General features: G+C 35.3%; 1 protein-coding gene across 4 annotated transcripts; it reads right to left on the bottom strand.

The window, feature by feature from the left end:
* Positions 1-4,884: 4,884 nt before the first annotated feature.
* On the bottom strand, positions 4,885-14,660 carry LOC131154463 (uncharacterized). Of its 4 annotated transcripts, none has more exons than XR_009136442.1 (3): positions 14,062-14,660; positions 5,339-5,452; positions 4,885-5,215 (listed from the first exon to the last, which is right to left on the bottom strand). XR_009136442.1 is itself a non-coding variant. In XM_058107265.1 (3 exons), the coding sequence occupies exons 1-3, from the start codon at positions 14,069-14,071 to the stop codon at positions 5,008-5,010; spliced, it is 327 nt and encodes a 108-aa protein (XP_057963248.1). In that variant the 5' UTR covers positions 14,072-14,623; the 3' UTR covers positions 4,885-5,007. The 4 variants fall into 4 exon arrangements, 1 of the variants encoding a protein (XP_057963248.1); XR_009136440.1 differs by having other exon boundaries at positions 5,321-5,452; positions 14,062-14,616; XR_009136441.1 differs by having other exon boundaries at positions 5,321-5,447; positions 14,062-14,616.
* Between the last annotated feature and the right edge of the window lie 1,772 nt (positions 14,661-16,432).

Raw genomic sequence — 16,432 nt, 5'->3', positions numbered from 1 at the left:
GAATTCAAAACATTAGCACTCTAAATACCACCTCTCTACATTTTCCATCTTCTTGTATTGTTTATTTCAAAAAAATCATTCTTCCCTTAACCCTTTTGAAAAGGCTTCTATAGGACTTGTGCAAAGGACTTGACCTCATGAAAGTCGTCCTACTTGAATGTTTAATCAAAATGTACATACAAAAACAAATGGAGAAGAAAGAAAAAAGGAATTGATGTTTTTGGTTTGGCATGGCTAGATATACAAAGTAGAATACCTGCATACCCTCAAAAGAGAAATTAAGCCATTTATAATTCCTAAAAACAATTAATTGAATTTAATATTTTTTTTTTTTTTTGGGGTATTTTGTGAGAACATCTGAATTTGCATGATTTAATTTTTTGAGGAGGAAAATCATAAAACCTAATAAAAAATCTCTACAAATTATCTTTCAAAAAAGATATATATTTTTTTAATCCATTCATATGGTTCATTTAAAAGTTAAATTTTTTAAAATACAATTTTTGTTCATTTTAGAGGAAAACCATAAAATCATTTGAAAAAATAAATATTTTTGGAGGGAGAACCACCAACCCACCTTGACAAAATTTGAGAAAAGATTGGATAACATCCAAACGTCACTTCATGTATATATGATTCTAAATAACTCGAAAACTTTGCAAAAAATTGAATATTTTTGTAAAAACTCAAGCAAATCCATTTGCCTTTAGTGAAAAAGTTTATTTTTTGCAGAGAACTCATGAAAACTCTAATTGAGGACCAATCACCTAATCAAGTGTCCTCTACCATGTATAGAAACACCAAAAGACTTGAATTCCTAAAGGAAATCAAAATGCAAAATGAGCACTCCCAAGATTTGGCAGTCGACAACTCGTAAGGGTCAATCAACTACCTATTGTCAAAGGCTACATATTTAAGTAAGGGGTCGATCAACTAGCGTATGCCTAAACATAAACTTCAAGAATACCACTTTGGCATTTAAACATGCTTCTTTAGATGCAATTATGATAGAAACATATTCTACAATATCTAGCATTCATTTTCACATGGAAAAGTAGAGAAATCATTAAGTATAAATCATAACATTCAAAGATGTATAAATATGCTCCAGCATGCCAAAATGCATGAAACAAATAGAAATTAATGAAGTAAAGGGTTAGGCACTGAACTTCTAAGAAAATGAACCTCTATAGATCAAGTGAAAGATCCCTTAGTTCAAATCATACCCCCAAAGTCCCTTTCAAAAGAAGAGGATTGTTGGTTTTTTTTTTTTTTTTTTTTTTTCTTTTCTTCAAATGAAAATCCCCTCCTAACCTTGCCATGACCTAGACGCACCCTAATATCTTCCCTGAAAGGTCTTTGTATAGGTCTTCAATGGAAGGGAAGGAGGAAAGCCATTTTATAATTTGAATTTTAAAAATTCAAATTCAAAAAATAACTACCAATAACCACCAACCATTAACCATCAATATCAAAGGTTAACATATGACATCAATGGTACACGTGCACAACCCAAAATTTCCAAACAATCACATGCAAACAAGTCAAATTTTTAATCAATCTAATTGGTATGTTGTTCCTCTTACACAATCAAATTCTACAAAGGTGAAGACAAAACATGCAATAAATGATGACCCTCAAGATAATGTCTATGGCTTGGCTCCATGTGTTCTAAAAATTTTGTTTTAACACCAATTGTTGGATAAAAGTTTATATCTTGTGGCATAAGATGAAGGTTAACTAGTGCATGGGCTCTCACATCACAACTCTAAAGGCTCTTAGATTGTCTTCAAAGAGAACAAATCAAGTGAAAGAATTTTCATAAGACCTATACGGGGAACAAAGTCCCATAAAGGTCCTTACTACTTTTTCCATCTACAATCCTACAAGATAGGGAATCCAAGTATAGGATTTGTGTAGTGTAGTGAGAGTGTGTCAATTAGAGCACTTATGAATAATGCATATGCATGAATATGGTAAAACATATAAAACATGGCATATCATTTCACTACAACATACACACACAATACAAGAACAAGAACACATAACATGTCACAAAAACATCCACACGTTCACACAAAGAGTGGCTCGACTCTTAAATGTCCCCAACGAAGTCTCCAAACATGTTGACATCAAGTTCTAAGGACTTGCTTGGGTTGCCAACACTTGGTGACCAATAGCCACCATCCATCAACTACCAATGCGAAGTTGGCATGTGGCATCCATGGGATACATGGCCAACACAAAATCCCTAAACAATCATATACAAATAAGTTAAAATTTTGAATATTAATTGGACCGATCAACCGCTTATAGGTGGTGCCAATAGGGAAGGTCAATCACCACCCCACCTCCCCCCTCCCCCTCCAGTGCCAAATGAAAATTTGTGTTTCCCTCTTTATTTTTCCTTGATTTTTGCATCTTCATTTGGACTAAAAATTATTTGATCAAAAAATGACTACAGACAAGTAGCATTACTTTAGTCAAACACCCCGATATACTGGCACAACCTTAGAAATAATTATGCCTAACATTCCTGCATACTAGTAAAAATATCAAAAATATTTAAACCTAGAAAGTGCACCATATAGTCCAAAATTTATCAAACCTAACACCTTTTCATTTTCAAAATTCTTGAAATTGATTGCACTATATAGTCCAAAATTTATCAAACCTAACACGTTTTCATTTTCAAAATTCTTGAAAATGATTCAATTTGAATGGCAAGTCTCAACCATGATGTGGTAGGATACAAAGGATGTGGTAGTATACAAAGGACAAGTTCCTGTACAAAAAGCAGAAATAAGAGTAATTTTCCAAAGAATCAATGCAATCAATGTTAGCTACTTGTTTGAATAAATAACATATCATAGGCCTTTTTTATTCTCTCTCTCTCTCTCTCTCTCTCTCTCTCTCTCTATTTTCTTTAGGTGGCACGTACAACAAACCCAATAAAAAATTAATAGTGTGCCACGCAATGGTTATATGTAAAAGCATTAATAGAGTAAATTGTTACGTGCTCAAAAGTGGTCCAAACAAGAGGAGATAGGTTATGATTAGAACCTGAAAAAAGAAAGTTCATTTAGTTTAAAAATTAAATAGTAGCATCTGAAATGTTAAATAAATGTTTACTTTGTCAAAATATTGAATGGGTAAACAAGATATATTTTGAAAAACAAAAAAATGTCACATGGATAAACCCCCACTCACATTTTCTATAATTATTGTAAAATGTCTAAAACTGATTTAAATGATAATAGCTAGGGTTTTGAAAAGCTAATACCAAGAGTAAAATTATGAACTTAGAAATACCCTCAAAATAATAAAAGTCAAATTTACTTAATATTAAAAGAAAAATCAATAATAAATTATTAAATAAACAAGAAACAACTATAAGTATTTGAATGCATTGAGGCATAATTTATATAAATATTCAACTAATTATACACTTAAGACTTGCTGAATTATACCCTTAGTAACATTTTTGTATGTAAAATAAAAATTATTTTATAACTTAGTAAAAAAAAAAAAAGATATCTTACAAACACGCACAATAAACATTAATAGTTTCCATCAAAATTAAACATTCTCAACATGTACGTACCAGAATACAGGACAAAAGACACCGACATTCCTTATATTTTGATAAAAAAATCACTTACCTTCTTTAAAATTTCAAAATTTTCAAGCACCTACCCTAAAATTTCAAGAATTCTACAAACTTCACCCTGAAAATTGTCAAAAAATTAAAAACCTTATCTTATATTTCACAAAATAAGACTTAAGGGATACAAGAGTCCCAAAAATTAAAAGTCGGCGAAGATTTATAAGATTTTTGAAATCTCAGAAAGTCCGTAAAATTTTTGAAACTTCAAGAAAAATTAATATCTTTTTATCAAATCTCAAGAGAAGCCGATATCTTTTACTCATAAATAAATATAAAACATCTTAAATGGTGCAAACCTACTTTTTAAAACCAAATCCTACATTCTGATTTAAGAAGGGCATTCAATTAGGTAAACATAAAACATAAAAAAGAGTGCCTATGCTCACAAGGTAAACATAAAGAGTGCATAGGGTTCTAATGTCTTTTTGAGATCAAACAAAGCAATTGAACGTGTACAAGAGAAAATTACCTTCGAACCAAAAATGCAATCTCCACGAGAAGTACAATGCAACAAAAACTGGAAAATTATTTTTAAAAATAAAAAAGAAAAGAGAAGAAAAATCATAGCTTCCCTCAAGGTGAAACCCAGCCTCCCCTTAGATCTTCCAATGAAGAAGCACGCCTATGGGTGCAACGGCCCACTGCATAATTTGCAATTTTGCCACCCATCTAACCACATTCTCTCTCTCTCTCTCTCTCTCAACGGCCCACTGCATAATTTGCAATTTTGCCACCCATCTAACCACATTCTCATTCTCTCTCTCTCTCTCTCTCTCTCTCTCTCTCTCTCACACACACACACACACACACACACATAATATGTCAATGCCTCCATGTACCTTCCTGTCATTCATTTAGGATACCTCCCTGCTAGAATCACCATCTACAATTATGTTATGTCAACTCTTTCACTTATGTTAAAACAACTGAGGAGCCACCATTCTAACAGTAATAGCAATGCCCTGCCCATTCAGTTCAAACAAACCACTGAGTGAAATCCATACTCCCAAACACTATCTAACAAATATCCTTTCGAATCTTGACATGCTAAAAAACATCCATGAAAGTTCAATGTCAGCTATCAACTTAGAAGAAGCTCTCATCGAATTTTCCTATGCTGGAGCAGTATGAGTTTGGAGTAGAATCAAATGAAAAATTTTATGGCGAGAATGTAAAATGATAAAGACCAATGCATTCAATTCCATGCTATTCCATTCTTGGGTGAATAATTGGGGTTGTCCTATGGATTGAAGAGTAAATCATAGTAAAATCTCACAATCACAGAACAAGGGACTCAAATCTTTGGTGACAGAAATGCACAAACAAAATGCCAGAAAATTCTACCTACAATTCACTGCAGTTTCAACAAAGTAACCAATAATCCTAATAGCAGACATGGAAAAACCAGTTGACTTAGAACTGCAAAATAAGTACCAAGTTGCTATGAAAAAAAAACTAAACTTGCATTGTGCATATGCACACACAGCACAATCTACCAAGTACAACATCAGTAATGCTTGTGACTGCACCTTTCTTCTGGTAATTGACCTGTTTATATAACAACAATGCATATTTCAAGTTTCCATATGAAACCAAAAGAGACAATAAGCTTAATACATGCATATGGGCATTGCAATATGGCATTTTAAGTACCTTTCTTAACAAACTTACCGGCCAACGTTCCAGGTTTCCATGCTTAATAACTGCATCCAGAAGACTATGTATAATTTTAGCATGTAAAAATTGATAGGCAGCTTGAGCTCCCTTGTTATCCCCTTCTCTGCACTTTGAATCATGCAGCAAAAGAAGATTTTTGAGGGTTGTAACACGGAAACCATTTCACTAACCAAAAGCAAAGTGATATCCTATGACTTTAAAAGAAAAAAAACATGTGTTTTGAAACTGTGTTAATCGCATCCTCGAGTTAATTTTTATTATCAAAACAAGCTAGAAAGACCAAAATATACACAATCAACTAAAAATTAGGACATTAATTGATTTAGTTAATATTCATACAAAGTTCAATGTTTAGTACTTTCTTTGCTGGTAACAAACATGTCAAACTAATGTTCTGTATAGCCACCATGAGTACGCCAGTGATAAAGTTGTCAATGGAGGTGAGTGAGTCAAGGAAGGGTGAGACAACAACCAAATACTTGTTGATGAAAACTTGAAATATGCATTCTTGGAGTTGACTAATGAACAACCAAATAGTTAATTCATGTCAAACAAGTATTCTTGGAAAGGAATGCATTCCAAAATATTTGGAATAAAGAATAACCAAATATCAGAAATAGTTCTAGTCTGCATATTTCAAGAATGCATATAGCAACCAAATATTTTGGAAAATGCTAGAGTTTTTAACAAACAACCAAATACTTTTTCATGTCAAACTAATGTTCCTTTTGTGCTTACTCTTTTAGTGGTTTTTTTCATTAGATCTAGGGTGATGAGGATGCACTCATAGTAAAGTAGGGATTTATTAAACTATGTTTTAAAGCTTGTGATGACATTAGTCCAATCAATCAATATTTTAACTTTACTAAAAGCTTTCGTGGATATTTTGATCTCTGCATCCCATTTTTTAAAAGAGAATAATAGGATGCATGGTTTTGGAAAGCAGAAAATGGTTCAATGGTTATAATGAAACCATAAGTTACTTCCTTTTTGAGTCAAACCATAGAAGGTTTTCTGTAATTAACCTTAATTATGTTAAACATTTAGAACAAGAGACTAATTAAACAACATACAATGAATAAGAAATTTTAAGTTCATAAATTCTAATACAAGCTGCTCACAGACAACGTAAACAAAACATAACTAAGGACTTCTATAAGATCTTGAAGGTTAAAAAAAACTAAAAACTCAAATGGATATTGTGACGGCGAGTTCTGTGCCTTTAGTCAACAACAATGGAGAGTGAGATGAGGCAAACAAACGTTCACGCTACTCATAACAAGGGAAGATTATTGTGCTCCGTCGCAGGAGTTATGTGGAGGGAGGGGAGAGAGAAGGGGCAGCAGGGCAGGATGCCTGAGATGCACGGGACCTGCCCCATGATAATCTCCCGTGATGGCTATTCACATGATAAATAGCATTTTTGCAAACATATTCAAAATTCAAGAACCTGATTTAAATAAAAGTTACTACACAAACAGATCCACTCAGACCAACATTAGGGGTCCAAATCATTTAAGTGGCACAGAGAACTCAATTTTACAAAGAATGAATAACAGCACACTGGATGAAGATCCTGTTCTAAAATCATATAATCACAGCGTGATTCTAGAAAATACCTCATATCGTCACATGTTTTAGATAGATTGTTAAATATTAACTGCTTAAATATCATATATTGTCTAAATGCATATAATAAAGGTAATTCTACACAACATAATATCCTCATAAAAAGACCAATTAGCAATAACTATGCACCACTTTAACAGTATTATACATCAAAACAGAGTACTCAAAGTCTAGATAATATCCACACATGCTTTGCTACTATTGATATTTTTGGGGAAATGAAAGGCCTAACACAATGATAGGTCTCTCCCTCTATTTATAAATACATATCAAATACATTCTAATGACTGCAATACCCTTATTAACTCTCACTTATTAACATAACACTAACACAATAATGATACTAAATGACTAAAATAACCATTAACACTCGCCATCGAGCTAGAAGATAAATATCATATGCTCCTAACTTGTTACAAATAAATTTAACACGAGCACCCCCAAAAGCTTTGGTAAACCAATCAACAAGCTGCATATCAGACTGTACATAAGTGGTGGTAATGAGCTTCTGCACAAGTTTCTCCTGAACAAAGTCGCAATCAACTTCAATGTGTTTTGTTTGCTCATGGAAGACCGGGTTGGAGGTAATATGAAGATCAATTTGATTATCACAAACCAACTACATAGATTGAAAATGTGGAAAACTCAATTCTTCTAACACGTTTTTCAACCAAACAAGCTCACATGTAGTGTGAACCATGGCCCTATACGCTGACTCAGTGCTTGACCTAGCCATTACTATTTGTTTCTTGCTCTTCTAGGAAGCCAAGTTGCCACTAATAAATATATAGTGTGCAATTATGGATCTTCTGTCTGAAGGTGATCTGCCCAATTTGCATAAGTAATATCCTTGAATATGAGGGTGACACTAATCTCAAAATAAGAGACCTCTCTCAGGTGCACCTTTGAAATATCTCAAGATGTGAATTGTTGCGTTCCAATCACTTGTCCTCAGAAAATCTAGAAAATGACTCACAACACATATTGCAAACGATATGTTTAGTCAAGCGACTTTGAGATAATTCAACTTTCCAATAAGTCTTTGATATCATCTTGGGTTAGGCAACAAATCACCCATATCCGGCACTAACTTCTTGTTAGGATTCATGGGTGTATCAACCAGTTTGGATCCCAATAGTCTCGTCTCATCCAAAAGATAAAAAATATACTTCCTTTGTGAGTAGTGATAACAATTCTCATACAAGATTTGGATACTTCTTTTTTTTTTTATATAGTAAAACAAATCTATTAAAAAGAGAACATAATAACAATGAAATAAGGATAAGAAATCCCCTAATAAAAAGTACAAAAGGTGAAAAAAAAAAAAGGGGGGGGGGGGACTAACAAATTACATCAGAACTTCTTTGCAATCCCTTCGAATTTCGGACAGCAAAAGACCCCCCAAAACCCCAAGAGAGTGAGCCTAAAAAGATATCCCAAAGCAATCTTGGAGAAATCTTTTGTTCTTCAAAAACTCTCCTTCCCAAAAAACGCAGCCACAAGTTTCCAAAAACAGCATAGCCCCAAAATATTCTTTCTCTCTCCTCCCTAAAACCCCAAAACTTCACTTTCAAAAAATCCCAAATTTTAACTGGAGCCGCCCAATATTCACCAGCATATGAAAACAAATTGTTCCACTTGCATCGCTACCTTATAATGAATGAACAAATGACTAATAGTCTCATTAGACTCATTGCACAGCATGCAAATATCTAGACTGAGTGCTTTGTAAGGCCTCTTTTTTGCGGCATATCATTTGCGTCGATCTTGTTAAGAATTAAGGTCCAAATGAAGGCCTAGATTTTAAAAGGAATCTTTGCTTTCCAAACAGATTTATGCAAAAGGGCTAGGATTTGTGTATTTTTGAGATTATAATAGAAAGACTTTGAAGAGAAAGACCCTGATGCATCTCCAATCCAAAGTGTTTGAAACTTAGTTTGTAGAAAATGTTTTAGGCTCTGAATACCTTGATCATCATCACCTGTAGTTACGATATCATCCACATACACAATAAGAAGGATCCTACTCGATTAAGTATGACAATAAAACATAAAGTGATCCATAGCGCACCGCCAAAGACCAAACTCAAGTACTACAGCACTATCAACCAAACCATGCTTTGGGAGACTATTTTAAACCATATAATGCCTTCTAGGGCTGACACACTAAAATCCTAACTCCCCCTAAGCAAAAAACCTATGTGGTTGCTCTATATAGACCTCCTCCTCAAGATCACTATGTAAAAAGGAATTCTTCACATCTAACTAATGAAGAGGCCAGTGACAAATAGTAGCCAAGGAGATGAACAAATGTATTGATGTAAGCATGTCAACCAGGAAAAGGTGGCGGAATAATCCAAACCATACACCTGAGTACCCTTTAGTAACAAGACATGCCTTCATACGAGCCACATAACCATCCAAAATTGACTTTCATAGGTATATACCCAATGACAACCAACCACAAAATTGGTCAACAGGAGGAGATACCAATTCCCAAGTATCATTGTCTTGTAAAGCACTCATCTCTTCAACCATCACATTCCTCCACCCAGAGTGGGCTAAGGCTTCAAAAACGAATTTAGGAAGGGCAACAGATGACAAAGTAGTAGCAAAGCAACAATAGGCGGGTGACAAAAAGTCGGAGCAAACAAAGTTGGAGATGGGATGTTGTGCACTTGTGTGTTTACCTTTGTGGACAGCAATGGGAAGATCAACATCATGGGAAATATAATCATTTGATGAGGAAACCAAAGGCATGGTAGCAGAAGCTAGAGGGGACTCTCCTCCTTGGAGTCACCATCATGAATACATTTGCAAATTAGAACAATCAAAGAGATGAGAACGGCTCAAACTACAGACACACAGGAAGATGAATTTAGCAAACTATGAAGTAGAGGAAAAGACTCAATGAGATCAGAAGCACTCAGGGGTTAAGAGTAGTATGGTGTAGACTCAAAGAAGGTAGCATAGGCAAAAACAAATAAGTGACATAGAGTAGGACAACAATGATATCCCTTTTAAGTGCACAAGTAGCCCAAAAAGACACATTTTATAGCACAAGGATCCAACTTACCAACCCCAGGAGTTAGTTTACAAAGAATAGAGTAGGGTATTTTACCACTAAAAACAAAGGGCAGCATACTGTTGATGAGATAGCAAGCAATAAGTACAACATCACCCCAAAACACTTTAGGTACATGCGTTTGATAAAAGTAAGGTATCAATGATTTCAAAGACATATCTATTTTTCTTCTCTACAATCCTATTTTGTTAAGGACTGTGGACACAAGATGATTGATGAACAATACCAAATTGAGTCATATATGTAGTGAATTGAGTGTTGAAATACCCTTTAACATTATCACTCCGTAGTATTTGGACTGGCAATCAAATTGGGTCTTTATTTCAGAACAAACGGCACAAAATATATGAAATAACTCAAAACAATCTTTTATTAAATAGAGTCAAGTCATCCTTGAATAATCATCCACAAAGGTTACAAAGTATCAGAGACCCAACTTGGACACAACTCGATTAGGACCCCAAACATTAGAATGGACTAACATGAACGGGCTTCCACCTGTTCATTGATTCAGGAAGCAAAAAGGACACGATGATGTTTTCCCAATTGACAAGATTCACAATCAAGACTAGATACAGAACTCAAATTAGGAATTAGACGTTTCAACTTTTCCAATGAAGGAAGACTAAAGCAACAATGAATCTGGAGAGGTGCGGCAGTAGTAGTATAGGCGATAGAATGAGATAGTGGCTCAAAGTGATAAAGTCCACCAGCGTCACACCCTCCACCAATCGTCTTCCTAGTTTTCAAATCATAGATGACTATAAAATTAGGGAAGAATGTTACTAAACAATACATAGATTTGGTAATCTTGCTAACTGACATAAGATTGAAAGGAAGCTTGAGAATATACAAACTTGAAGGAAGAGAAATAGAGAAAGTGGGCTATATAGTCCCAACTCCTTTAATGGTTGCGTTAGATCTATCAGTAAGAATAACAAGAGGTAAGTTTTCAAGATACCAGAGAGTAGAGAAGAAATTAGGTATACCTATGATATGATTAATGGTAACCAGTTGATAGGTTACCTGTTTGGGCAAGGGATGTAATGGGAAGAGAAGCTTGTGTGACACTTGACACTACTAGAACTTGAAATACTCTTCCTTTAACATAGATATAGTATATTGCTCCCCACTTGGCACCAAAGTTGTGGAGTCGGTGGCGGCTGCATTGGCAACACATGAAGGTTTACCGTGGAGATCCCAACAATGTTCAATAGTATGACCACCTCATCCACAATTAGTGCACTTGCAAGGAGTGCCTCCACCTCGTCCATCTCTCCCACCACAAGCGCTTGAACCACCTCAATAAATTCTACAGTTTCTTGACCGAAAACTAAAATCACCCTACATGGCAAGCATTGTCCACTCAAGGCCAGATGCAAGAGTAGGAGAATGTGTGTTGGTGGAAGTATGAAGGACACAAGAATCAACATCGACTAATGATGGCAACTTTGCACTACCAAGTATCTGGCACCAAACCACCTCAAATTTGCTAGAACCTGAAGAATTGTCACTTGCTCCCCCTGCTTTTAAATCTCATGAACATCGACAATTATAGGTTGCATGATGTTAAGCTCCTCATGAATATGCTTCATCTCTCCAAAATATTCTGCAAGACTCCTATCTCCTTGTTGTAACTGAAAGTAATCCAGGGATAAATCACATATACGTGTAATGTTACTAGAGTAAAAAATCTTGTTATAATCCCAAATCTCCTTGATGCATCTAGATGCATGCACATATATGCAATCAAGGGTTCCATCAAGTTCCACAAAAAGGAAACAATCAAAGCATCTTCCTAAATCCACACTTCTTTTCTCTTCTCATCAGAAGGCCCAAACAAGAACAAGTAGTCAAATTTTCCTAATCTAGTTAAATAAACCCTAATAGCCTTAGACAATTAGACATAATTCTTTCCTTCCAACTTTTCAGTTGTAATTAGTGGTCGTGATAAAGGAAACATGTTTTTGGGATTCATAGACTCCATCCCAACACTCACAAACTAGACCACTATCAAACAAGATGAACAATCAAACTAATCGAAACAACCACAAACAAGGTGAACCACTAAAACAACCATAGGCAAGCCATTAACAAACCAATAAAACAGTGCCACAGCCTCACAAAATCAACTTATGAACACTACCACTGCTCCAAAAGATTCACCAATGGCATTTACTAACACTGAACAACAAATAATGGACTGCCACGAGTGAATGGTCGAAAAATATTGGATCATTGAACAAAACACAAGCCCAAAAACTTGATTTTATCGTCTATGGAAGGAATCAAAACATGCTAGAGGAAAAAACCAGAAAAATGGTGATCGGAAACTGTCTCACACGGCCGTGCATGGGGTCAGGACTGCCGATAGTCAGCCGACATATGCAGAGGTGTGGGATGGTTTAGCAATGGGATTTTACAAGGTTATAGTTCGGAGGGTGGGGTTTTGTTTTTGGCTATGTGGTTGATTTTGTGAAATTTTGAAAGGTTGTGGGGGTTCTAAGAAGGGTTGAGACAACTGAGTTTGGTTTGGTGATGGGGTTTAGGTTAGATCTTACTTTGATACCATGTTGAGATTTTAGGTAAAATGAAAGACCTAACACAACAATAGGTCTCTCCCTATATATATAATACATAGAAAATACATTATAATGACCATAAATACCCTTACTAACCCTCAGTCACTCACTTATTAACACAACACCAACACACTAATGATACTAAATGACTAAAATAACCATTAACAACTACTTTTTACATGCCCACACAAATAGCAATTTGGTAATCTTTTGTCCTTTGAAAGATCAAAATGGTTTGGTTGATTAATTCTACACAAGGTTAACATAAAAGTATGTTTTGAGTCTTCCCAATCTCGCCTTTCTACTTTTCTTTTTAAACAATGGTCACTTCAACTTTGAAGTTTTCTTAATCAGAAAAAAAAAAGTAGGGCAAGACATTGACCTCCCCTAAGGTTTAGGAAAAAGACAATGACCTCCCCTAAGGTCTCAAAAATTCCAAAAACCTTCCCAAAGATTTGTCAAAAAGATACAAACCTTCTTTTGTATTTTAACAAAAGACAAGTTTTTTCAAGGAAGGTTTATGCCTTTTTGGCAAACCTCATGGAAGGTTTTTGGCATTTTTGAAACCTTAGAGGAGGTCTGTGACATTTTTGAAACCTAGGGGGAAATTTTTGTCTTTTTGTCAAACCTCAGGGGAGCTAACTGTCTTTTACCCTAATAATTATTAAAAGTATGAAATATGAAAAAAGAGAAACTAATAGTGGATAATGGTGCAAACTAAAAGCACAACGATTATCAGCTGTTATAAAAACTGGATTCCATTCCACATTTATAAAAAAAAAAAAATTGCCAAATGGCCATACATACTGTTATGGCAACTGTTAACGATAAGCCTTTTCTACTAAACTATTATCTCCATGTTTAATAAGACATGTACTAGCCATGCGTAGCAATATTTTAATAAGCACATATACAATTATTTTTTGAAAGGTTTCAATGCAAAAATACAAAGTTATAAATGAGAAAATATTTAAAAGGGCAGTTCACTGCACAAAACTCCTACATATATGGGGTCAACTGTTAACGATAAGCCTTTTCTACTAAACTATTATCTCCATGTTTCATAAGACATGTAATAGCCATGAGTAGCAATATTTTAATAAGCACACATACAATTATTTTTTGAAAGGTTTCAGTGCAAATATACATAGTTATAAATGAGAAAATATCGGACCACAATGGGTCTATAGTATGCAGCAATGTTTTAGAAGGTGAAGGCATAAGGCGTTTTACCCTCAGCGAGGTGAGGCGTAAGCATTTGGGACCATATTTTTTAAAAATGATGAATAAATAAAAACAACTTATATACAGTAAAAAAGAGAAAAATTTAGAATAATGGAGAAAAAAATAAAAACATAATTTTTAAATATCATATAGGCCAAAACATTACAAAATGAAAACGGTTCTGCCCCTTTGACTCACCTTTGGACATGTTTTTGTTTATTGAATAGGAACAATCAGCAGCACCAACAGGAAATTAAAACTGAAAATTGAAAAATGAAAAGGGAAAACTGAACAAATCAAAATCAGCTGCAGCTAAATTGAGTTTTAGAGACACTGGCAAAGAGTCTCGTGGGAGTCTGCTACGAAAAACACTAGAGAGAGCGAGAGTTGAATACTCGAAGCAAAGAGGTTGTATGGGGTCATGGAGAGAGACGAGAGGCTGTAAAGGATCGCTGGAGAGATATGAGAGGTTCGAATGGATCGCCGGAGAGAGATGAGACGCTAGAAGGGGCCGTCGGAGGCATATCAGAGATTGGAAGGGATCGTCGACTCGTCAGAGAGACAAGAAGCTGGAGGAGTCTTCGAAGCCAGACCCTAGCTTGGAAAGAGACAAGAGCTCTAAAGGGATCGTCGGAGAGAGACGATCCCTCGGAAGCAGTCGACGACTCGTCGGAGAGAGCCAAGAAGGTGGAGTCGTCGTCAGAGAGATACGAAGCTTGGAAGAAAGAAGCTTCGTAGATAGAGGGGAGTTTTGACGCTCGTCAAAGCCCTACCAGGCTACTTAACTTTTTTTTTTTTTAATTCAGGTGCTCCCAAAAGGCGTACGCGGCGTAAAAGGCGCAATTTTTTTCCCAGCGTACCCCTTCTCCCCTGTGGCGCACGCATTTGAGGCTTTACGCCTTTCCAGTTGCGCCTAAAACGCCTCAAGAGGCACGTCTTACGAATGCCTTTTAAAACACTGGTCCCTGACTTCTTATATAAATCTAAAAAAACTGGAAAACAATGTGCCATTTTTATAATTATTTTTAAAATTTTGAAAATGAAAAATATGTTTCCAAAACTTGAATGTTGTTCCACTTTAATTACTTTATTGTTGGCTTCCCAGTGTAGCTGTGTTCTGGAACTCCCAAAAAAAAAAAAAAAATCAGCTCATGCGCAGCAGACCAAGCCTGACGCCTGAGGCAGCCTCTTCATCTTCCTTCTCCCCGCCTAAGCATTTTGAGTACAGCACAGCAAGCAGCCCTCTCCACTCTCTGTTTTTTTCGACTGACAGAAACACCTCACGGCTCCTCACGCCCACGTCTGCTGCCAGTGCGGGTTGTCTTCTCCGCTGCAGGCTGCTGTTCTTCTCTACTCCGGCTGTGTGTGTGTTATTTACAGCATATTGAGATTTCTTTTATTGTGTGTCTTTTGGTTGGTTCTTTGGAACTTTTTTCAAGATATTTGGTGTGGCATTTCTATCTTGCTATATTTGTTTATACACTCTTGTGTATTTGTAACACTTATGTCTTTTGTATCCACTTTGTACAACATTTTAGTGATAGTAGATTTAGACCGCTGTGCCCCGTGGACGTACCTCAACAGATGAGGGAATCATGTTAAATTTTGTATCTCAATTTTATTTATTATTTGCATTACTCCATTGATTTATTTATGGGAATTAGTTCATATATAATATTTTTCCTAACTAGTGGTATCCGAGCCTTGTTATTTGTATGCATTAAATTTGTGTAAATCATGGATGATAATGTTGGTCGTATGATTAGCTTCAATAGAAGCAATTGGGTAACTTGGAAAACAAAAATGCAAGATCCTTTATTTTGCAAAGATTTGGATGGACCTATTATCGCCGAAAGCCTAATGACATGAGTAATGATGAGTGGAATAGGCTTAATAAAAAAACTCGTTGGTGTTATCCAGCAATAGATTGATGATAGTGTTTTTCACCATGTTTCTACCGAAACTTCGACACATGAATTGTTGGAACAGTTACAAATAAAGCTTTTCTCTTTCGAATTAGTGAACTTAAAATATAAAGATGGCGGTCTTATTACTGAGCATTTGAATGAGATGAAAAATATTATCAATCAGCTTGCTACTATGAAAATAGTTTTTGATGATGAATTACAGACCTTAATGCTTCTTAACTCTTTGCCTGAAAGTTGGAAGACTTTGGTTGTGACTGTTATTAATTCAGCTCCCGATGGAATTGTTACTATGAACCAAGTAACTAGCAACTTGTTGAATGAAGAAATTAGAAAAAAATTAGTTGGCTCTTTTCATTTAGAGGCACTTATGACAAAAAACTGAGGGAGAGGTAGAAACAAAAGCAGATATTCTCACCGTAATGATAAATCAAGAGGTCGGTTCAGCTCAGTTTTGAAAAAAGATATTGAGTACCACTATTGTCATAAAAAAGGGCATATGAAATGAGAGTGTAAAAAATTGACATTCAAGGAACAAAACAAAGAGAAAAATTTTGAGAAAAAGCATGAAGACACAACTTAAGTTGCATCTGATGGTGATCTTATGATTGTTTGTGATGAAAGTTGTATTAATTTAACAAGTC

This window comes from Malania oleifera, chromosome 4 (genome assembly GCF_029873635.1).
Source record: "Malania oleifera isolate guangnan ecotype guangnan chromosome 4, ASM2987363v1, whole genome shotgun sequence".
Classification (NCBI taxonomy): domain Eukaryota; kingdom Viridiplantae; phylum Streptophyta; class Magnoliopsida; order Santalales; family Ximeniaceae; genus Malania; species Malania oleifera.
The sequence above is the reverse complement of the archived record's forward strand: the minus strand, read 5'-3'. Positions and strand labels throughout refer to the sequence as shown.